Raw genomic sequence first — 23,766 nt, 5'->3', positions numbered from 1 at the left:
AACAGTGAGACACACCATGGGAACTCTGTTTTACTTCTCTCTTCTACAGCAAGCAATAGCTTAGAACCTAAAATAGAAAGGTTGTTAAAGAAAGTGGTAATACAATATACTAACAGCACTGTTTGTCATTGAGTGTTTCCTTTTTGGATATCTCACTTCAGGGTAAATATGACAAGCAGATCAATATATTTTAAAATCTGTTGCATATTCAAACTTGTCAGTGTCTTGAAGTATTTCTCCTCCCTTCCTCATACAATGTCAACACATCTTATTCTTCACACACTTCAAAATCCAAACAACCACTTAAGTTTTTTTAAGATCATTTGGTTTCAATTTTCTTAAGAACTGTTTGCTACAGACCATAGAACATGACGGTGTACAATGTCTTGCCTGGTAAAATACAGCTCTCAGTAGAAGGCAATGTAACAAAAAATCCACTATTCCAGTCCCAACAGTTCTTATGTTTATTTGTAATAATGGGCACATTATTCCTTCTTTTGCAATTCACACTGTCCACTTTTTGATCACTGCCATTTACACGTCAGGATCTTGGATTTTCCTGTACAGCAGTGAGTCCTATCCCACAGAACAAGGTAATGGTGCTATCCAAGAAGAGAAAGGAAAAGAACCACTCCATTATGTCCTTGAACGTAACAATGAAACACAGCAGGGAATAATTGCAATTTATCTGGACATGGTGGAAGGAGGTAAGGAAACATTCCTGAAGGCTCCTGTGCATGCAGCAGCATTTATATCCTTGGAAGCTGCTCCTTGGCAAATGACTTGCCAGATCCATCCCATCATCTAAGTTTCCTCAGCTGAACTCCAACTGTTTGATCAAACCCACAGAAAGGCACATTGTAACAGTTAAACATGGCACGATTACATTTTGTATAAAGCAGAGGATTAGTTTTATTTCCAGGCGTGAGAAAAATTTAAGATCAAATTTCTCAGGAATACAACTCATATGGAAAAAAATGCCATCAGCACGTGGCACCACCGTTTCTCCTCTCCTCATCTAGTTTATTGCACACATTTTTTGTCAAGTGCCAACAGAACAGGGATGAACAGCACAGTGACCGACAACCTAAGCCCTGCAAGATACATAAAGTGTTCCTAAAGAGTGAGGAAAATCAATAGGAAATGACTCTGACCCGTAAAATCTTTAATCTGGAGTTAACAGTCAAAAATTGACAGTACCAAAGAGGAGTATAAATTGCATCAGGCACACTGTTGAATAGTATAGTAGAAAAAGTGCAGGGCTTTGAAGAAGCCACTTGAAGCACAATAGAAAGGTTAAGGCGTTACTGCAGGCTTGGTATCCAACCAGTAAGTAAAGGGCATCTTTGGGTCAGTGCAGTTTTTCATCTGGAGGAAATCTCTTCTTTACCTGCAAAGCAAGAGACAACTTCATCATTCCTTCCCATGGAGACAATTTACTAACTGAAGACCTGGTTGGTAACCACAACTATTTCCATTCCACAAACACACTGAGAAATGGTCAAGAACTGCAGATAATTCACCTACGTGGATGTTTTCTTGGCAGTTTCATTTCTGGAGTTACTGCAAGTGGTTTTAGTTACATTCTAAGCTCGTAGAACAACTACTTCACCAGAATGTTTTCACTGCTGTAACAACATCCAGTGATCAGTCAGGTCAGAGTATGTGGAGCTCCTTGCTAAAACATGAGGAACTCACTGGAGCATTTTCAGTTTGCTCAGCTGGTAAAATAAAATGGGTTTGCTTCAATCACCCCTGTTTTTAAACAAGATCTCTCCACTTTGGTAACCAGTAGTTAATTCTCTTTGCCCTGTCCATACTAATTTATCTAAACCTCAAATGAAAGAAACAGAAGGCAGGAAAAAGTATAATATGTCTACATTTAATGCTGGAAAAGCACATCTTAAAAGCCAAAATTAACTGGTTGCTCTATTTGTGGGAATATGTGCAGAGTTAGAGAGAAATATCCCAACCCTTATCAGATGGACTCTTAATTCACAGCTCCTGTCTAGTCAAATTTCACACGAGGCTCCAAATGCAGAGCACACAGGAGCAAGAACAGGACACAGAGCACTTCCCTCAACACTATGGAATTCAAACAAGACCATGTAGAGTGGTGTGTCCTGTGGCAGCAGATTTCTAGCAAAATGAACAGATATTTGAGGATTATTATATGCTTTTACTTTCTTAAACCCTTCTTTTTCACAGAGGGAAGAACCTGATTCCAAAATTAAGCCAATGAAATCAGAGGCACCAAAGGTTAAAACAAACTATGGCATGTAACACGACAGCACGTGCTATGCAGATGTCACATTCCAGTGATAAGTTTAAAAACGACAGCTCTCATAAACTCTTTGGCCATCTTTGAACACACTACTTCCCTCTCTTCCTTGGTACAAATTTAACTCCAGTTCTCTGGAAAATCCTTCACTGAAAAGGAGGATGAAGGGCCCAAGTCTTTTAGCAGGCACTTAAGAGTTGAGGAGTTGTATCTCATTGCCAGGCTGTCCTTGCTGATTTCAACACACAGACCATGAACCCAAATTTTTATATCCAAGGCATTCACTTGTCCAGATAACTGCATTTCAAGATCCCGGGCGACTGAACCACCCTATGGGATTCAGGGATCTGTATGCCCATTACCAAATGCATTGTTCTCTGTTTTAGCTCACTAATTATATGTTAACACCCCAACAGTGAAATTGCTCCTAGGAAATTCTGCTTGACTGACTTAGCTAATTACAGGCCTTGACTTGAAGCAGAGCCAAGTCTACCTTCAGCTTCTGCCTGGTGCTTAAAAGCAGCTACAGACACATCCATACGTGTGTCCCCAGTCTGACAACACCACAGTCCATATCACAGACTATTCTGAGTTGGAAGGGACCCACAAGGATCAAGTCCAACTCTGAAGTCAATGGCTCACACAGGGGATTGAACCCGTGACCCTGGCATTATTTCAACCAATTTTAGCCAACCAAGCTAATCTCAGGGTCATATGAAACCTTCTTTGAGACAGTGGAGCTTTGCCTCAATCTCAATGTCCAGGACACTTTACAGACAGCATTTATCTGACCTATAACATCAACTCTCATTTTCTGCTTTACTGGACTTCTGTGAACAGAAGCAATACCAGCAAAAGACTTGAAGTAGGCAGTTAAAATAATAGCACAAAAAACCTGAACAACGTAGGTAAAAAACTACGAGTGTCTGATTATTCTGTTACCAGCATAAAAACTAAAGTCATGTGCTTGTTCCCACATTTCCTCCATGTGAACCTTCAACTCCAAATGCTGCCATTCTGGAGGAACCCCAGAGCATCAAGGTACTTTCAGAACAACACTTTGTTTTTGCTGGCACTGTCAGAAAGCTCAGGAACTGCAACAACCACATTCCAGCAGCACAGCCCAGAGAGCAACCTCCGGGCTCACCTGGGATTAAAGCTGCACAGGGGCTGTCATTAAAAACACAATAAACCAGCCAGCTGTGAACTCGGGGTTAGTGCCATACACTGAGAGGAGATAAAGAACATTCTAATCACTGTTCTCACTCTGACTGCCCAGATGAATGAGGGCAACTCATTGCCTTGGAAATCAGGACAGGTCTTAGATGAAATGGTATTAGGCTTGAGGAGAGGTTTAACAATTGTTCAAGATTAGGAAATCCACTTACGTTGGCTATCAAAAAACACCCCAGCCCAATTTTTTTTTTATTTTTAGAAGAAATATTTTGTTCTTACAAACCCATTAACACAGCACTACAGGATAGGATAGAAAGAAAAATAACCACAAAGAATTCTGTCCAAGCTTTTCATGTATCCAGTCAAGATTATCACACACAACATGTTTTGTTGCAGACTATAGACAGGTTTCTCCTGAAAAAGGGCTACAGCATTTCTGATCACAGGACATTCAATTCCTCCTGAAGCTTTAACATACCACACATCCACAATAAACACCATAATAAACATCCATAATAAACACCAGCATAATAATAAAACCAGATCATACTCACCTAGTCAATAAATTGCAGCAGAGGACAGACATGCTCAAGGCCAGTGATATCTCAGATACCAGATTGTTTCATTGCTTAACTGTGGCCCAAAGAGAGGGTTGAGTTGAGCCAGAATCGCAATCAGCCAACTGCAAGAGAACCCCCAAACCCAACAGAGAGAACATCAGCCAAATGACAGAGCTTGTGATAATGGAAAGGTTTGTCTGAAGCACAAGGACTGGCAGAGAAAAGATCATTTTCAGGAAGGTCTAGCAACAAATAAAAATTTAACTCAAGTTCATCCACAAGGACCAGACACTGGCAATGAAGTTATGGCACCAAATCTTTGTGCAACTGAAATAAATTGTCCTGTTCAATTTAAAGCAACACAAAACCACCTGACAGCATTTCCCTCATACTTTTCTTTTGACAGGAAAGTGTTTCAAGACTGAAGTATCTGTGGGCTCAAAGATAGAAACATAAAAGGGACAGACCGTTTTTCAGTGCCTTTGAAGCATCCTTTAAACAAAAACCTCTGAGAAACATCCTCTCTCTCATTTGCTTTTCAGTGTGTGACAACCTGTCCTTGCAGACATGGTATATTTTCAGAGATTGGACAGAAGTGAATTTAAACCCGGCCCAGAGGTCAAGAAACAGGGACCTGAAGCAAAAGGGTACAATGCTATAGGAAAACAGAAAAAAAACACCAAAAACAATCCCACAAGAACAAACTCACTATGAGAACAAACCCCAGACCCTGAGCAGAGCACAAACTAATGCTGCAGAAGTCACAGCTAGAACTGAGAACAAGAGGAATGTAGTTTGTGGAAAATATCCAGGAAAGCTAAACAGAAATAAATATTCCACTGTTAACAGATACATTTGCTTTGTAAATGTTACAAGAGTCAGAGAAAGCAATAGATGCTTCCATGGATTTAAATCTATGTTAAATACTAACTATATAAACACATTTAGTGAACACACTGGCTCATCTGTCTGCTATTTCTAGAATGCTTTGTAAGGAGGAGAAAAAGCAGAGCAGCTTTGTAATGGGAGCTGCCACAAATGTACCAGAGTGCTTAGGCAGTCATGGAAAATTCCACACAAACCTTGATGCTCTGACCAGCACACCAAGTGCAGGTTGGCTGCAAAACGCCTGGAACAGCCACAGGCAAAAGATGTGGGTCAGACTTAAAGAAAATACATCAATCCTCTTACAATTTACAAATATTTATTTGCAATGCCCCTTTTAACTGGAGTCAGAACTCTAGTTAAAACAAGGAGCTGAGCCTCCAGCAGCCCATCAGTCACACAAGCCTTGGAATACGTAGCAGGCTCTACAGAGGAATTAAAACACCAGCAAGACACCTCTAAGAGCAGCCAACAACCTTTAGGGTGACACGTTTCTACTTTGCTATCCAAAGCAGTGACAACAATGTATTTTGAGACCATGTTAATCATTGTGGTAAATCTACTTACAGGGAAAGCAAATTAGCTCTTAAAATGATCATGGACTTTTTTTGCGAGGGTTAATTTTCATCTACAACAGCCAGATCTAAAGGTGCCAGAGCCCTGAGCCATCTGCCTTCAGCATCCTGAAGCAACACAAGTGGGAGGGAGGGAGGAACACTAAAAGCCTGTTAAAGCACATTATTCTTTCTCACTGTACAGCAGGAAGGAACTCTGATACCCAACTTCAATTTCTCCTGGCAGAGCTTGAGCCCATCGTGCCCCCTTGTCCTATTGCTGAGTGCCTGGGAGAAGAGACCAACCCCCACCTGGCCAGAACTTCCCTTCAGGGAGTTTTAGACAGTGCTGAGGTCACCTCTGAGCCTCCTCTTCTCCAGGCTAAACACCCCCAGCTCCCTCAGCCTCTCCTCACAGCACTTGTGCTCCAGTCCCTTCTCCAGCCTCGTTGCTCTTCTCAGTTGGGTTGGAAGAGACCTCAGATTATCAAATCCAACCCTTGATCCAACCCCACTCTGATCACTTTGGCACTCTGTGCCATGGGCTGGTGATCACAGTGGGGTTGGATCAAGACATGGTGGATTCTCTGTCCCCGGAGGTGTTTAAGAGGACATTCAGTGCCACATCCAGTCCCTTCTCCAGCCTCGTTGCTCTTCTCCGTCCCCACTCCAGCCCCTCAAGATCTTTCCTGAACTGAGGGGCCCAGAACTGAACACAACGCACAAGGTGTGGCCTCACCGCAGAGTACAGGGGAAGGGTCACTGCCCTGGGCCTGCTGGCCACACTATTTTTGATCCAGGCCAGGATCCCATTGGCCTTCTTGGCTACCTGGGCACACTTTTGGCTCATGTTGAGCTTCCTGCCAGTCAGTACCCCCAGGTCCCTTTCTGCCTGGCTGCTCTCCATGCACAACCCTCTCCCCAACCCTCTCCCCCTCTTGCTGCTTCCCCAGCTCAGGCCCAGCATGGCTGTGCATTAAATGAGCTGGGTACACATTTAGAATATCACCCTTTAGGAAAGGCACAGTGCAGTTCTCAAAAGGCATTTGTTGGGCCATGCTGGATTCCTGAGCTCTGAGCCCTGGTGGCATCAGGGCAATTGTACATTCCTCCTCCTGCTCTGTGAGGGTCTGCTCATTTAGAACACTCTATGACTCCCCTGCATTCAGGATCAGTCATGGAAAAGCTTTTCCCATGTTTTGCTCGAGCTCTGCTGCTTTATAAAATGCTCCCTCATGACAACACAAAACAAAACAGCATTCAGAGTAAAACAAGCCTCTGTATCCAACATGCAATGTCCTGGAGCTGCTGAAAGCAGGTATGGGATTCCAGCCACCCACAGGCCCTTAAATTCTACCAGATCCCACTTAGAACAGTTACTGTTAATTACCCAGCTCAGACAAGGAAATTAAAGTCCCTTCTGTTGTACCAGAAAGATTTTTTAAAAGGTCTTTCCAGCATAACTGCCATCTGTCTATGCTTGTGTTGCAAATTAAGGTCCTGCTATCTGTTTAAATGTCAATTTGGGCATTCATATTTTAATCCTGTTAGAATCAGTAAAAAATAATGCCATTTTCCAAGCATCCTGCCCTCCATTAGGACATCGTGGTACTGTTCAGGAACTGCTCTGCAAACAGCAAAATAGATTTAGACTTTGACAATACCTCCCAACATGGTGCAGCCTGTAATTTCTGCAGCAGCAACTCCTTAGGCTTTGCCTTCTATTTTATCAGGTTCCTGAGGGCTGTATATTCTCCCTCAAAAGGCTGCTGGGTACAGGATCTGTACACAAATCAGGCCCTTACCCATGCAAATACCTTCTACAGAACAACCAAATTAACACCATGTAATCAATATGCTTATTCAAAATTACTACCATTAAATCTAAACACAGAAGAAATGGCTTTGAGTTGAAACATGACTGACCTGAAATGTTGTTAGCACAGATTTGGTTTGATGAAAATCAATTTGTCAATCAAATGGTGTTAATGAACACAGGAAATTGGTTTTTTTCCTATTTTTAACTGGAAAGGTAACTCAATGACCATGAAAGTGGGTCCAGCAGAGCTCTGAACTCTACAAAGAAGTAGATAAAAGCACCAGCCACCTGCTAAGGACACACAGATACAGAACACCATACGTGGGACAATAAAAATTATTTTATTCTTAACATATCTAATGAAGAACCCTCAGAAACCACCCTTTGGGCTTCCTTCAAGAATGGTTTGAAAAATCAGTGTCTTTCTTTAGTCACCAAAATTAAGGTCTGAAATGTTTTCAATGCCTCTTCCCCCAAAAGGAAGAGATTACAGGAACAACAAACTTCTATAGGTTTGAATAAAACAGGAAAGACAGGTTGGACCAGATGATCTTTCAAGGGCTGTTCTACAGTTTTATACAGAATAAATCAATAAAAAAGATACAGACTACGTGATGAGGCAATCTCTATCTTGGAACATGAGAAGAAAAATCTGCTTTTTGTTGCCTTCTGGCAAGCAGACACTACAAATGTCATTATGTGGTTGGGTACAACTACTAAAGGCTTAAAACATCCCAATCTTTTGCTGATTTTGAGGTATAATTGGAGAAAGCCAAAGGGAATTCAGAGAATAAGTCAGAGCCTACAAAATTACCAAAGAACTCCTTCACTGGACAGGCAAGAACAGATTATAGAACATGTTAATGACACATGGATTTGTAATGGGCCTATTTAGGTACAAAATGCACTAAACTTACAAGGGAAATATCACCATCTATCTGAAGAGTTCACAGCATTCAGTCAGAAGTTAATAAATTCTACAACAAACACATTCCTCCTCATAATGCAGAGGATGCTGCAGATGCCCCGTGGCCTCGACTTCAAGGAAACTCCTTCAAACAGTAAGGAGAACAAACCCTAAACTTTAAGCATTTTAGAAGAGTAGGACACTATTTCTCTAGGAAAAAACAAGGGAGAACTTTAAACTTAAAGCAAAACCACAACAAAGCTCAATTCTCCCCCTAAGACAAAAACATCACCCAAATTATTGTAACCCAAGTGCAGTAACCCAGCAAAAATGACCAAAAAGCTGCCCCTTCTTAGCCAGGCTTTTGGGACCTGCTGTGAGGTTGGGCTGCTACAAACTTTATGTGCAGGCAGGGAAACTGTCACAGCCCTGAGATCACAGAGTTCAATCCCAAACTGAAGCTGCTTCCACTGCAAAGCTCTTCTCAAGTTCCCACACCCACTCAGCAAAACTTTAATTCAAAAACTGTTATGGATATAAAACACAGAACAAAGTTTGCTTTTTTACAGTTAACCAACAGAATGATTTCTTAAGACTTCACCTGCCAAATACTCTGACTAATGAAATAAATTTTAAAAAGACCTCACCTGTATAAAACCTGAATATCACATTATTAGACTAAACCAGACCTTTATAAGCCTGAGCCCAGCCCAAAATGAAACAAACCTCTCCTGAACATGCCAGCACTAATAATGAGGCATTTGGCTGCCAGTTCAGAATGAGCCTTGAGGTCAGAGATGCATTTCTCTAAATATGAATATAAAGCTGCTTTGAGCAGCATAAATAATGACTAAATAGTTCAGGGAAGTACAAACACTACTCAGGTTCAAATGGGACTCTAAATAATGATGTTTATTACCAGTTAAGCCTTAAGATTGAACCAGACTTTTACCAATTTAGTCTCTGTAACAAATTCTTTCCAGTTATTTCTGCACAGCACTTCCTTTTACAAACTAAGTCTCTAGAGTATCAAAAAAAAAGAGAGAAAACAGTAACACTTTCTCTTGCAGACTCCAGCTACAGTTACCTCCTGATAAATAACGTGGTATGAGGAGCTCTCAGCCAGTCACTTTGTTACCACTACCAAATCTCCTGCAGAAAAGAGGCACCCTCGAAATATGCTGTGCATTCAACAAGAAATGGCCTTAATATATCAAAGGAGCACTAAAAGATACCCACGCAGAAGTTTTTCCACCCACTGCTCTACCACATTTCCAGAATAAATTCAACCAAACCAAAGGCAAAAACTCTTCAGTAGGTTTGAATTAGTAACACCTCAGAAATCAGTGTAAGGTACAAAGAAGGAAAAAGGCAAAGAAACAATCTGAATCACAAAAATCTTGGAACTGAGCAACTGCCATTGTACTTGTGAGCAAATGAGGCAGGAAACTGGAGAGGAGGAATATCAAGCACAGCTCAGTTGTGTGTCAGAGGACAACAAAAGGAATTCAGGTTCATTTTAATTCAGTGTTTTGCAATGGGAAAATGTTTTCTTCAGCACACTGGAGGTCTTTAGAACTAAGAATTCTAAGAGCTGTCAAAGAATTCCATGTGTCTAAATCTCTGTGACGTGTTCAAAAAGCTTCTTCCTGAATGTTCTGAGGCTGCAGAAAAGGAACTTTTGATTACATCCCAACTGGGCCTTGGTTAGAGACATTATTGATACTCACAACAGGTAGCAGCAAACAGCACAGGTCACCAGCATTGTGTTGATAACACTGCAAAGAGGAAGGAGAGAAAGAGCTGATCAGTGTCATGTTGTGACTGACCACAAGATACGCTGGAAAAAAAATCCCAGCAAACAAGAACGAGTTTAACTTTGATCATATGAAAGATGACTCAACGCGAGTGATCCGACTTCTTCCAGCTAAGGAAACTGCAGAGTCTGCAAAAGGCCTGACACAGCTCTGGAAAGAGAAATTCACAGCTGTATTTAACAAAAATCACTCTGAAGAGGAGCAAAATCTGATGCAGTCAAGTGTCCTCGCTCCATTTCACAGCCAGGTCTGTGAAACTGGATATTACAATAAACACTTTCTTCATTTGCAGAATTCTGTGTACAGGAAATTTCAGTATCAAATTAAAACTTTCAATTATATTTAACAAATGAGGATTTTACAAATGCAGGATAGAATCTCAAAGCAACATGAAATGATCTGCAGTGTAAGATTTCCCTTTTTTGCTGACAGAGAACTGTGTCAGAAGCCCCAGTGAAGCTGAACAGAAAATCCAAGCCCTTGAAATTGAACGTGGTAAAACTGCAGCTCCACACACAGATGGTTCTGAAATGGGAGGAAAGGAAATGAGATTTTCTAACAGTGATCTCTGCAGCTCATGGAACTCAGTGGCAAAGTGGAGAGGCTTTTTGTAAGTTATAAAAAAGAATTTCCCTCTATGTATTTCCTTCCCCAATTGAGTAACAAAAACTTACAGTAGATCAGTAACTTCCACCCTTTTGTGACAAAATAACTTCAACATTTTTCATCCATCAATACACATCCACTTTGCCAACTTTCAAACAAATGCTATGAAGCCAACACAGTCTGGATTAACCTTCAGGAACCTTTGCAGGGAGTTCCAAAACCTCTGTTTGAGAATTTTAACCCAGAATTCTTAGGTCAGTCAAAGTTTGCACTAACATCTTTTCTTAGAAAAAGAACAGTCCTATTCAGAAATAGGCTTTGCATAATTTTTTTTAAGATGGGAAGCAAACAGACTACAAGGTATTGCTGTAGAATCAGAACACAGCAGTGCTCTATTTGTACTTGTTAAACAATCACACTTTGGAATAAGGATACAACATCTGTGGGTGGCCCCCATATTTCCCATACTTTCATGCCTGGAAGATGTATTTCCAAGGTATTTCCAAGGTCAGGCAGGTTTCCAGGCATAAAAGGCTTCAAAGTGAGGCAGGAAATATCAGAGCTTGAGGAATATTCCTCTGAGTTAGGATAAACAACTGAGAGAAAAGATAGTTGGTACCTGTGAAGTAGAGGGGGTGTCAGAGAGAGGAAGAGGTTAAGAAGTCATTATCTCCTAGAGAAAAAAGAAAGACAAAAACTTGTCTGCTTTTTAATCTGAGCAGCCACAATCACTGCAGGAAAACCCCCTGCCAAGGTGAGACCCACTGTTGGCCTCAGCCACAAGGGCACCAGCACACATTTAACACAGAACTGAGATCTCCTACAGGAACTTTTCCAGTCTCACCCAGTGTGAAACCAGAGGACGGTGGATTAAGTTAGGAAAGGTCACGTAAGGAAAGAAAGAGGAAGTTACTGCTCCAATATCACCTGACTAACAATGAACCTCCTTGGCACAGGGTGCTGTGTCTGCAGAGGTTTCACAGGATGGTTTGGGTTGGAAGGAACCCTCAAGATCATCCAGTTCTAACACTGTGCCATGGGCAGGGACACCTTCCACTGGACCAGGATGCTCCAAGCTCTGTCCCACCTGGTCTTTTAACACTTCCAGGGATGGGGCAGCCACAGCTCCTCTGGGCAACCTGTGCCAGGGCCTCAGGGGAAAACCCAAACCCGCAAGGGGTTTTGGGGGCCCCGCTCGGCTCCGGCCCCTCCGCCCGTCCGGGCCCACCTGCGCTGCGCCAACACTGCGGGGGAACCCGCGGGGAACCTCAGCCGGGGCCTCTCCCCCCACATCCACGGGGGCAGCCCCGCACACTCACCCTCGGTTCGGGCCCTTGGGGACGAGCCAGGGCAAGACGCCGCCGACCACCCCCCAGAACACGCTCATGACGATGATGGGCACGGCGAGGCCTCCGTACGCCATGGCCGCTCTCAGAGGGACCGGCGCCTTCCGCTCCGCCTCTCCCCGCGCCGCCACCGCCAATCAGCGGCCGATACGTCATCGCCGGCGCGGGGCGGGGACGCGCGCCCCCCGCCCCGCGCCGGCCGCTGATTCAAAGGAGCATCTCAACAGGATTCCAAAGGCCCTGCCGGACTTCCAGCCCCCAAAAACAACGAGGAGGAGTCACTGGCGCCGACTGACACCGCTCTGCTCCCTGCACTCCAGTTGCCGATAAGCGAAAACCCCGCAAAAAATAACTGCTGAAAGCGAAATTTGTATCTATTAGCAGCAAGGTTATTTATTGACGTTGGAGGCAAGACAGTTCATACTGGGGAAGAACTTGCCCAAGCTGAGTAGAATAAGCCATTTATAGTGTTAAGTTCATAGTTAACACTCTCTAATTTCCATATTAGTAACCGGGCGAAGCTTTTCTTGTTGGCTTAGAATTTGGGGTAGTGGTCTCCTGACTTCATCCCTCGGGGTGTTCTTGAAGCGTCTTCATCACTGCTTTTTCTTTGTTCAGTGACATGACCTGTCTAGCTTGCAAAACCTTGGCTTCAACTCCACAAAATCTTGGATCTTTACCATTTCATCCTATTGAAATGTCTAGCTTAGTTTAATGTATGACTTTTAACACATGGTACACTAGTTTCTGTAATTACTAGACAGTACCCACTAGAAGAAAGCAATTTAGGGACTCCATGCTGTTCAGTGGCTGTGCTGTGCAAACATTTTGCAGAGCTGAATTAGAAATTTCACAAAACTAGGGTTTTTTTGGTCTCTTCTCTTTCAATTGCCCTGCCACCCACCCGATGCTGAACCATCTCCGTTCCTTGTTCATAACTGCAGACCCCAGAACAGGCTGTTGGGTGAGGGACACAGAGTTCCTGCGGGGTAAGAGCTGGTTCTGAGCTCCTCAGGAAACTGGGGACATGGGGCAGGGTCCCCCAGGGCAGACCCACACCAGGAAAGGTCCAGGCAGCAAACGAATCCCATGGAATTCCTTGAGCACAGACTCAAGGCAAAGATATCCCATTTTAAGCAGCAGGAACTGGAGGGACAAAACTTCTGAGCCTGCACGAAAAGCCCATTCATAGCCCAACAAACAAAGCAGATGAACAAATTCCGAAGTGCAAATGCAATTTCTCTCGATTCACAGCATCCTGGTGGTGTTCAGGCACATGGATTTCTTTCCCTCTGTATCAGCAATCAGAGGGCCACTCACTGAGGCACTGAAGTCTCTTAACTGCAGGGCTGTTTACAACATGCTGCAGCAGCTCTTAATCATTTAGTGCTAAAAAGAACTTCCTCTTACTGAAGAGTTCACCTAAACCAGCACCATCAGCAGTACTGAGACTGCTTCACCCTTCTCAAACCAGTCAGCTCCACCTCAGCACTGGTGATAATCACCCCTGTCCTGAAGCTCTGCCATCCACGTAAGGCCTGAAGAGATCACATAGAAAATTCTGTGCCTGTGTTTGGCCACAACATGCCTGGTAAACCTCTAAAATGTCACCTTTTACTGTCAAATTCATAAGACAGTTGAAAAATAACTTAAGAGATGCATGGCCAGCAATAGCTTATGTCAAACAAGCTATTATATTAAATATGTACAATGCACAGAACTAAAATGTTAATTAAAAACATGAACACATCTAAACGAGTGTCAAAGATCTGTGGAAGAGAGAGAAGTACAATGGCTGTTAGATGTGTTTTCAGGGTTTCCCTGCTCTTTCTGAGGTTGGTTGAAGTATTCCTTTATAGAGATAAACCCTTTAGTTTTATTAAAAGCAAAAGCAGGTATAAAAAGCTTTTTAATTTAATGCGAGTATTTTTTACGTAGTGAAAATGAGAAGGAATACTTAAAGGCTGAGCAGGACACAACAGATCAAGACTTTGTAAATGAGAAGACACACAATAGGTTGAGTTGAGCAGTTCTTTAATGGTGCCAAACAGGAACCATCTATTCTTGCATCTTTTCGATTGTTTCTTCCTTGTACTTGCCCTTCTCCTTCCCAACCTGGCGGGATTTTGCTTTACGCTCCAAGATCTTCTTCCGATCCTTGTCCAGCTTTAGCCTGGTGATCACCACCTGGAGAGGGAACAAGGGATTCAGTGTCCCTGCAGAGTTAAGGGCAGCAGCTCAATGGACCCCTGGCACTGCAGATCAGTCCTGTTATTCCCAAAGATTATCTCATTCAGTCTGAGTAAAACTGAGGTACTGAACTGACTGTTCCACGATTTTCCCAGGCAGGCTCAGGGCTCAGAGCACATGGACAGTTGTTTCAATGCACAGCCAAAACACTGAACAAAGTGAAGAGCAGTTGAATTTCTATTTAACTACATAATAAAACAATGACTCTGAAGGAATTCTAATATCCATTATTCTGTTCAAACATGATGGATAACACATCCACCTGAAACACAGGACAGCTGAGCCCCCCACAACAAAGGCAACAGTAAAAGCACCACAGGGACTAAAAAGACTCTTCAAAGAACACCTGCTGTAGAACAGTTGTGATTATCAAATATGACTGGCACATAAAGGGTAAATTGTGCAGAAATTCTGCTGCCACAGCCTTGATGGGATTGCAGACAAAGCAGCAGCAAACTGAAGCTCTGATCTGTAGCCCCAAAGCAGCCTTTGGTGTTTCTCTTGAATCACAGAATGAAGAAATAAATGTGTTAGTACAAAGCAGTACTTAAAAAACACAACTGACAAATCCTGCAAATCTCATACAGGTGGCAGGAGGGCTCCACACTCCTCCTCAGTTCCTTGTGTATTTAGGCCTCTTCTAATTGCAATTCCCACCTCTTTACAAAGCAGAGGTACAAACTGTTCATGCAGCCCACTCCAAGTCTGCAACAAAACATTCCTCTGCTCCTTTTGCATTAAGAGCCACAAGCTTTTTGCAAAGCTTTATCAAGGTCTGGTTCCCAATTAATGAAAACTTTCCCAGAAATAAAGAATCAGAATTCAATTTCTCTCACTGCTGTTCACCACACAAACATGTGCACTGGCTCCACCACAATGTCACCTTGTCCATCAGATGTTGTTGCAGCACACAAGTCATGATGTTGTTTTGGAATAATTCTGCTCTCCCTCTGCTGAACACACCAACCATTTACAGCAGCAAACCTGTTACAACTGGATTTTTTCCACCAACACTTCCTCTGTGTGCCCACATGGCAAGGCTCAAGCAGACTAAATTAATCTGCTTCAAACCAGGTTTTGGCCAGTGCTTCTGTTTAGTTTGAAATGTTTCCTGTTATGATCTAAACAGGCTTTGCTGGTTTTCACTGACTCCAAACACTTCAGGCTAAAACCAGATTCAGAAGACTTTAGTCCACAATAGCCCACAAGAACAACTCCTGGTTCTGAGCATCAATTTAAACATTTCTAACACCTCCTCAGCCAGTGCAAATGCCACAGGGCAGAGATGAAGGATCATTCTGAAAGATCTGTTTTGTGGCTTTAAAACATCAAACTCTTCACAGTATTTTAGCAAGACTGGAGTCTTTAGCAGCTTTCTAGCCTTAGAAACAGAGAGGAGCTACTGGTTTCAACCCACTTCTCTACTCATGACATGTAACATTTAATTTTGGTTTGGGTTTATTACCCATCATTGCTGCAGCATCTTCATTCATTATTCACAGGATGGTTTGGGTTGGAAGGAACCTTAAAGCTCATTTCGTTCCACCCCCTGCCATGGGCAGGGACACCTTCCAGTAGCCCAGGTTGCTCCAAGCCCCATCCAACCTGGCCTTGGACACTTCCAGGGATGGGGCAGGCACAGCTTCTCTGGGCAACCTGTGCCAGGGCCTCACAACCCTCACAGACAAGCATTTCTTCCCAATATCTAATCTAAACCTACTCTCTTGTCAGTCTGAAGCCATTCCCCCTTGTCCTGTCACTACAGGCCCTTGTAAATAGTCTCTCTCCATCTCTCCTGTTGGCTCCTTTCAGGTACTGGAAGGCCACATTTAGGTCAGCCCAAAGCCTTTTCTTCTCCAGGCTGAACAACCTCAATTCTCTTAGCCCTTCTTCACAGCAGAGCTGCTTCCTCCTTCCTGTGCTGGGCCCAGGGCTGGAGGCAGCTCTGCAGGTGGAGTCTCACCTGAGGGGGCAGAGGGGCAGAATTCCTCCCTCACCTGCTGCCCACGCTGTGGAATCAGCCCAGGACACACACGGGGGTTTCTGGGATGGGTCCTGTCCAGCCTCCCACCCACCAGCACCACCAGGTCCTTCTCCCCAGGTCTGCCCTTCATCTGTTCATCCCCAGCCTGTGTTGATCGCAGGGGTTGTCACGACCCAGGTGCGGCACCAGCACTTGGTGACAAGTTCTACTCCTCCCAGGGTCCTCCTGTGCCCCCGCCCTGCCCAGACGTGCCGCCCCCGTACCTTGCTGGGGTGGATCCCCACGTGGACGGTGGTGCCGTTGGCCTTCTCGCGCTGCACACGCTCGATGTAGATCACGTACTTCTTCCTGTACACCTGGACCACCTTCCCAATCTGCTGCCCCTTGTAGTGACCCCGGACAACCTGAGCACCAACACAGGGAACAGGCTGACCCAACGCTCCAAAAACACCCCCTGAACAACCACCACGCCCCATAAACCACTAGTGCATTATCCAGCAGGGCCCCAGAGCTGCTCAGCTTGAAATCCCAACTCTGTTCTGTGCACACACACGCCACAAAGGCATCAGTGGCCTGGAAATTTCTGCATCACCAAAACAGAAAATATAATGGATCAGAATCCACTTCCCCCTCCTTTTCCCAGCAGTAAGCCCTAATGAAGGAGCTCTGTAAATTTTCAGCCCTAAGGCTTCAACTTGAACAGCTTTTATCTCAATTTTTCACCCACCATTGCATTTTATATAAAAAAGCCACTTAACTTGGACTCATTTCCAAACCAATTTTTATAATATCACGGGCAGCAAATAGTCTATAATAAAAGAAGCAATTTTGTTTTGTGCTTTATTGTATAAAGCTCTTAATCCAGCTCAATAATCAATGCATGTAACTGAAGTGCAGTAGCACAGCCAGCACACTTGTGCGAATTTAACACAACAAAATGTGCTTGACAAAAGGTCAAGTCGTGACTGGATTCTTTCTGCAAGACTCAGGGCAAAGCTGCAGCACCGATGGGAATTTGTCTGGTCCTTCCCTTCTGCACAGGCTGCAGATGGAAACAGAATCACTGAGGTTGGAAAAGACCTCTGAAATCAAGTCCAACCTGGGACCAATCACCAACGTACCAACCAGCCCAGCCCCAGAGCCTGAGCACCACATCCAGTCATTTCCTTGAACACCTCCAGCGATGGTGACTCCACCAGTCCCCTGGGCAGCCCCTTCCAAAGCCTGACAACCCTTTCCCTGAGGAAATCCCTCCTGCAAACTAAACCCAGCCAGAATTCCCCGTGTGCCAGCCCAGCGCAGCACAGGGAGGTACCTGGACCTCGTCGTCCTTGCGGATGGGCATGGAGCGCACGTTGTATTTCTGCCGCAGCTCCTTGGACAGGGGCGAGGACATGATTTTCCTGCGGATGTGGGAGGGGGCATTGAAGTGCCGCTTGCGGTTCTTGCTGCGGTCCGAGGTCACGAACGGGTTGAACTTCATTTTGCCTGCAGAGAGAATGCGGCAGCTCGGGAGATGCCCAGAGCTCACACACAAACACCCCGCGCTGCATCGCCCGCCCCCAGAGCCTGCCCGGGCACAGAAAAGCACTTTAAAGTAATTTTGAATCCCCTCTCTGTGGAATGGACCCTCACGGCCTGCACTCCAAGGAAGGTTTAAGCCTCCCCCTGACTGTGACACACGAGCACATCACACCGTTCTCCCAACCCAAACCTGCCCGTTCTCAGCACTCAGGACGCCCTGCAGGGTCCTGCCCTGCAGTCGCACCGCCCTCACGGACCAACTCGATGTGCATTTTGGGCTCGCAGAGGGAACTCGAACTGCTCCGGCGTCTCCCTCACCAGAGTGCACAGGGAACACACCTGCAAACCCGACACTTCTGGCTTTTCCTAAATATTAACAACTGCACTACGGCATTGTCTGCCAGGGCACCATTTATCCTGATGGCAAAGCATGACTTAAAGGATAAATTAAGTTAAAGGGCAAATTAAATCAAAGGATGCTTCTGTTCAACTCCACAACTCCCAAGTGCACACACCGGCACTTCCCGCCTGAGCTGGGCTGTATTAACTCAATAATCCATATCCAAAGCACAGACCGAAGGAGTCGGAGCTCTCCCCGGGGCCCGGCACACCCGCCCCACGGCTCCGGGCGGGCCCCCAGCGACCTGGGCCCCTCCCCGCACCCCCCACCGGGCGCTGCGCGTGGTCCCGGCCGGGGATGGCCCCGAATGGCCCGGGATGGCTCCGGATGGTCCCGCCGGCCCCTCACCCGCTGCCTCCGCTGCGCCGCCCGCCCGGAAAGAGGACCCACACGCGCTTCCGCTTCCGGCAGCGGAGTCTCGCGACATCCGCGCGCCGGGCAGGGCCGCGCGCGCCCCCTGGCGGATGGAGGTCACGTGAGAGAGTCCTGGGATAGACCCGGGATAGACCCGGGATAGATCCGGGATAGACCTGGGATAGACATAGGACAGACCCGGGACAGACCCGGGATAGACCTGGGATAGAGCCAGGACAGACCCGAGATAAACCTGGGACAGACCTGGGATCGACCCGGGACTGACCTGGGATAGAGCCAGGACAGACCCAGGATAGATCTGGGATGGACCTGGAACAAACCTGGGATAGACACGGGATAGACCCAGGATAAACTTGGGATTGACCTGGGATAGACATGGGACAAACCTAGGATAGACCTGGGCATCCTCCCCCTGGAACCCACCTGGGAATCATCCCTGGTATCGACCTTGCCATCATCCCCTGGGAACCCCCTGGGCATCACCCCCAGTGTCCCCTGGGGGTCACACCTGGGACCCCCTCCTGTCCCTCAGAGCTCCACAGCAGTGACTTCACTCCACGTCCAGCCCCTCCCTGAACATGGATGAAAACAGGAATATCCAACTGGTGCCTCCTGCCCAGCCCAGCCCAGTTCCCCCAGCACAAAGAACACCAGTCCCCCCTGGGCTTCTGCTCCAAGTCCCTGTTCCTGTGCCCCGTCACCTCAGCCCTGCCTCCATAAACCACCTCACCTGCATAATCCACTCTCCTTCCAGGGAGATGTGGTCCCATTTTCAGGGCACAGACACTTGGCTGGGTCTGGACTTATAAACAGAAGGTGGAAAAGTTCTGGACTGTTGAGCTGCAGGAGGCTGAGATTTGGACAAACACCTTCTCCAGAGCCTTTACTCATTGTTTATGGAGTAAGGAACCTTCAGCACCATCCCATCACCTCTGGAAGTCTGCTTTCCAATCACTGGAAGAGGCAGGATTTCTTCCTTCACCAAGATGTTGTACAGCTGACACCAGCATGAATTAGCAACTCCAGAGTGCAAAGGGAATTGGTTCCTTAAGATGGTGCAGATTCTCAAGCCAAATTCACTGTGTTGTAACCCTTTACTATTTAATAATTGCCTCAGACACTTATTTCTAAATACTTACGAATCAAGGCTAAGTGGACATTAAAGGCAGGGGGGAACACAAACAGGGTTGTTTCATATACCAAGGGGCACAGTGAGTAAAGCCAAGCACAGCAAGTCCCAAGCAGAGTCCACTCACCTTTCATTAAAAAAGGGAGTTTAGGACACTTGGTACTGTACAAAACCAAGCACTGAATGTCCAGAGATGACTCAGGGCCTATTACAAAAGAGCCTTGTGATAACTTTCATCACAGTGACCTGGCTTAAGTGATTTCACCGTGTGATAACACTCAGTTCACTGAATATCATAATTAAAAACGAAAGAAGAAAGCTCCTTTAGATCGATTTTGCAATAGTAGTGCAACAAGAAGCCAATCAAAACACGAGTTTTATTTTTAATCATAGAACTAAAAAGGCTAATATTTTATTAACATAAGGTTGCAAATTAAAAGACAAATGCCAGAACTCTTTAATAGTCTCCATTGTAGAAATGTAAAAGACTTGTGCTTTGAACATCACCATAACACACCGCAGGGCCGAGTCCTCCTCCCCTGCCCCTTCGTCCGCCTTCCAAGGGGAAACACCTCACTGACATCCTCAATCTGCAACTTCAGACCACTGTTCTAAAGCAGAGACTCATCACAGTCATTGTCAGCCCCAACAGTCTGTGTGTCGCACAAAGAAAGAACAACTTTAAATGAGAAATACTCAGGAACTGATGGCAGATGTGGCATCCAAACTGCAGGTTTCACCTTTTACAGCGCAGTAGTTGAATGCAAGTATTTGATGAATCAGATCAAACATTCACAAATGCTTCTCTTTCAATTTTTCATACCTCATTTCCATTTTATTTTCTTTAAAATTCATCTTCAGCAGTCCACACACTGCCTAGAACACACCTAAGAACACTTTCCCCAGAGCTAAAAGTCTTAACTCCACCATTGCAAAGCATCCCATGCCTCAAGTTCTCACCACAGAATGGAGTCTAGAGTTACAGGGAATTTAAATGAATTTAAATTAATTTAAACTGGAAGTTCCAAATATGTTACTTCCTATAAGGATGTCTTGGAAATCCAAATACTTCTATCAACACTGACTGGAAAGAGCAAAGTCAAGAATAGGGACAAGCACCAACGACCAATGGTTTCCTCCCACTGTGACCAGAAATTGGTTTTGTTTGCAATGATGTTTAGAAGCAAAACTAAGCTCATTTTGTCTCTAGAAAGATGAAAATAAAAGTGAAACCTAATGAGACATATGCAGGGGCAGTAACCCTCATTTTCACATTTGGAGAGTTGAAGAGCAGATTCTTCTGTAAACACAAGATGCAGTACCATGGTGTGACCCACATCTGAAGGACAAGCTCATCACAATTTCCAGCAGCCCAGAGGTGGCCTTGGCTTGGCAGCACTCAAAGGCTTAGACCTGGTTTAGAGAACCAAGGTCCAGCTCTTCTTCAGCTGAGTTCTGCCAGAACTTGAGTACAATTTGGTTTCCACATCTAGCAAAAAACCTTGTGATTTATGAGGTTCTTGCAGGGGAGATTTTGGCAGAGAAATCAGGCACACTGAAGCATGTTATTTCAAAAACAAAAAAAATCAAAACCAAAGCCAAACAATTTCACTGGTCTGGTTTAGAGAACTGGCCTGGACTGCACAAGAGGCAGTTTAATACAGACAGGGAATGGGAAGGACAGAAATAACACACCAGAGGACACAAGGAATCTCCGACCAGCTTCACTTTTTCGTGTCTAAGAAACTGTACCAGGGGGAAATTTCATAAAATGAACTGTACAATCCTCTGCACTGCAAAGATCTCCCCTGGCCCAGCTCAGGAGAAGAATGCACTGCTCAGATATTAAAAATCCCATCTTTGTAATCCACTGGGTTCACAAGCTGTGACCAGACTCTTCAAATCCAAAAGGAAAAACCAGGACATTTTTTGCTGTAAACTTCAGCTGGTCACACTGGATTAGAGGGAATCCTTCAGGCAGCAAGGGAAGCATTGCCATGGAAAATCCCAGCCATCCAGTGGGTACCACTCGCAGGCATATGGACACACACCCCAAATGAAGACAAGCATTTAATTTTCAAGTTCATTTTTGTAAATGAAAAAAAATGTATAAAATCTATCCATACATGAACAGATACAGGAAGTTACACAATCCAATTTACACCTAAAATAATAGCAAACAGTCCAGAATAAGAATAGGGAAAAAATTTCAATGCTGTCAATTTGTCCAAAGTCACTACAGGTCAGAGGATGGCAGGGGGAGGGTGGTTGGCTGCTTCTTTTTGGTGCATGGATAAAACTGTCTACACCTTCCCTACTTCCAAAGCAATGAGACAATTTCAACAGACACATATTAAGGATTCTTTTGAAATGCATCTGACTCTAACAGTAACACTGAATATTCAAAAATTCATATCATTACAGCATAAAGTCTGGATACTTTCGCCTCCAGGAAAATGCAGTGGGCAGTAGGTATCACAGAGAAATACTGCACCCATCTGGGAATTTACATCACTGAGTGATTTAAGGATTTTTATCCATCCTGGAACACTCAAAATTTGTGTGTCCTCAGCTCAGACATTTACAATGCATGCGGAGACTGTCACCACTCAAGGAACATTGATGAGGTCATGGAAAAAGCACTGGGGGCCATTTGGTCTAATTTTAGTGACCTCATGTCCACCATGACATGCAAATCACACCTGGCAGTAGTTTCCCCTCACACCTCCATTTATTGGAGACCTCAGAAGACAAGGCTTGAAGGAATGGACAGGGAAGATCAGGTACCATTTGAAGCTATAAAACAAAAGCCCAAGCAGGGGTTTTGCAGCCTGTGGGAATGCTGCCCTGCTACTGCTGTACCTATGGGAGAACAGTGTCAGTCTAGGGCTCAGAAACGATCCCTGACTGAGTTTTTAAGGAAAAGGGAGGCACCTTAAATCCTGAAAAGTCAGACTTCCTGTGTTTGACAGGTGTATTGAATAAACACACACAAAGCAAGAAAGAAAGCTGTGCTGATCCACCCAGAAGGCTGCACCATTTTTCTGAGCACAGAGAATATGCAACCTCTTTTCAAAAAAACAACAGAAATAAAGCAGAAGTGCAGAATCCAGACTGTTGGGTGGTCTGTGTTTAAAAACATAAGAAAAAAGAAAAGTTTATGCTGTAAAGACAACAATTCCCTTTCAAAGCAAAGGCCACATAAAACTGTGTTGCTCAGTTTGGTTTTTACTTCATGCCACCTGTAAACACAAGACTGGATATTCAGTTTCTGGGAAGAAATAAAACCACTTTTACATCCAGAGTAAAAGAAATGCCCTCCACTGCTGGGATCACAGGTTACCCAGAAAAAGGTAACTGGGGGAAGGCTTCTCTTCTCATTTGCTCATTTCATTAAAAGGTTGTATCTGAACAACTGAGCTTTCAATAAAAGCACAAAACATTTCTTGATGTTATTTCTGCCCTCTGTCTCTTAAGTTTGCTGTGGGGACTAACACCTTCCATTCCTCACCAACAGATACATCACCTTTTTGGCACCATGGGTGGAATTTCTTCCTAATGTATAATTTTGCCCTATACAAAAGTCGATTGTCTAATCATGCAAATCCAACAGAACTCCAAAAAGTGCCACAAGACAGTTCAAATCTACTACTTAGTTTGGACACTGCCATAGGAACCCCCCAGAGAACGGACTGTCATCCTTCTTGGAGCTGATGGTGTATTTCCTATATGCATTTCAACCTCTCTTTCTGGGGGGAGAGAATCAAAATCCACACCCTGATTCCACTGATTTTTCCCTCTCAGAGCCCTGAAATGCATGGAGATTGATTTGTTGAGGACATCTTCACTGAACAGCCTGATTAGAGAAAAACATACTGATTCAATCAAATAGAAAATAAAGACAAAAACAGGTAGTGGTAGATTTCTCAATTGTTGCTCCTGTCCTTGGAGACAAGCGTAGAGTTTCACTGCTACTGCATTTTCCCCAGCTGGATCTTCTTCCAGGCTTCTGATGCTGTGAAGATGCAGGAATCGAGGATCCCAGCTACAGTAAATGTTCCTCCAATGATGGCACATATCTGAAATTACAGAGGAAACAACTTTGTCAGTGATGAGGGAAACTTTTACATTGCTTAAACTGGGGGCAGGATCC

The 23,766-nt window shown here is 44.6% G+C and overlaps 3 protein-coding genes across 3 annotated transcripts in view; all 3 read right to left on the bottom strand.

The window, feature by feature from the left end:
• Window positions 1-887: 887 nt before the first annotated feature.
• ATP6V0E1 (ATPase H+ transporting V0 subunit e1) lies at window positions 888-12,074 on the bottom strand. The gene is made up of 4 exons (XM_071570348.1): window positions 11,925-12,074; window positions 9,913-9,960; window positions 4,012-4,139; window positions 888-1,390 (listed from the first exon to the last, which is right to left on the bottom strand). Exons 1-3 carry the CDS (start codon window positions 12,026-12,028, stop codon window positions 4,046-4,048), a joined length of 246 nt encoding a protein of 81 aa, XP_071426449.1. The 5' UTR covers window positions 12,029-12,074; the 3' UTR covers window positions 888-1,390; window positions 4,012-4,045.
• Window positions 12,075-13,968: 1,894 nt separating this feature from the next.
• RPL26L1 (ribosomal protein L26 like 1) lies at window positions 13,969-19,239 on the bottom strand. Its single transcript, XM_071570542.1, has 4 exons — window positions 19,215-19,239; window positions 17,501-17,673; window positions 16,449-16,589; window positions 13,969-14,138 (listed from the first exon to the last, which is right to left on the bottom strand). The coding sequence occupies exons 2-4, from the start codon at window positions 17,666-17,668 to the stop codon at window positions 14,010-14,012; spliced, it is 438 nt and encodes a 145-aa protein (XP_071426643.1). The 5' UTR covers window positions 17,669-17,673; window positions 19,215-19,239; the 3' UTR covers window positions 13,969-14,009.
• Window positions 19,240-19,971: 732 nt separating this feature from the next.
• ERGIC1 (endoplasmic reticulum-golgi intermediate compartment 1) overlaps window positions 19,972-23,766 on the bottom strand; it is a 60,161-nt gene continuing 56,366 nt past the window's right edge. Inside the window, exon 10 of the mRNA XM_071570541.1 lies at window positions 19,972-23,692. Within this exon, the coding sequence (XP_071426642.1) occupies window positions 23,585-23,692 (108 nt within the window). The 3' untranslated portion in view covers window positions 19,972-23,584. The remainder of the gene's footprint in view (window positions 23,693-23,766) is intronic.

The sequence above is a fragment of the Pithys albifrons genome, chromosome 15 (genome assembly GCF_047495875.1).
Source record: "Pithys albifrons albifrons isolate INPA30051 chromosome 15, PitAlb_v1, whole genome shotgun sequence".
NCBI lineage: Eukaryota > Metazoa > Chordata > Aves > Passeriformes > Thamnophilidae > Pithys > Pithys albifrons.
The sequence above is the reverse complement of the archived record's forward strand: the minus strand, read 5'-3'. Positions and strand labels throughout refer to the sequence as shown.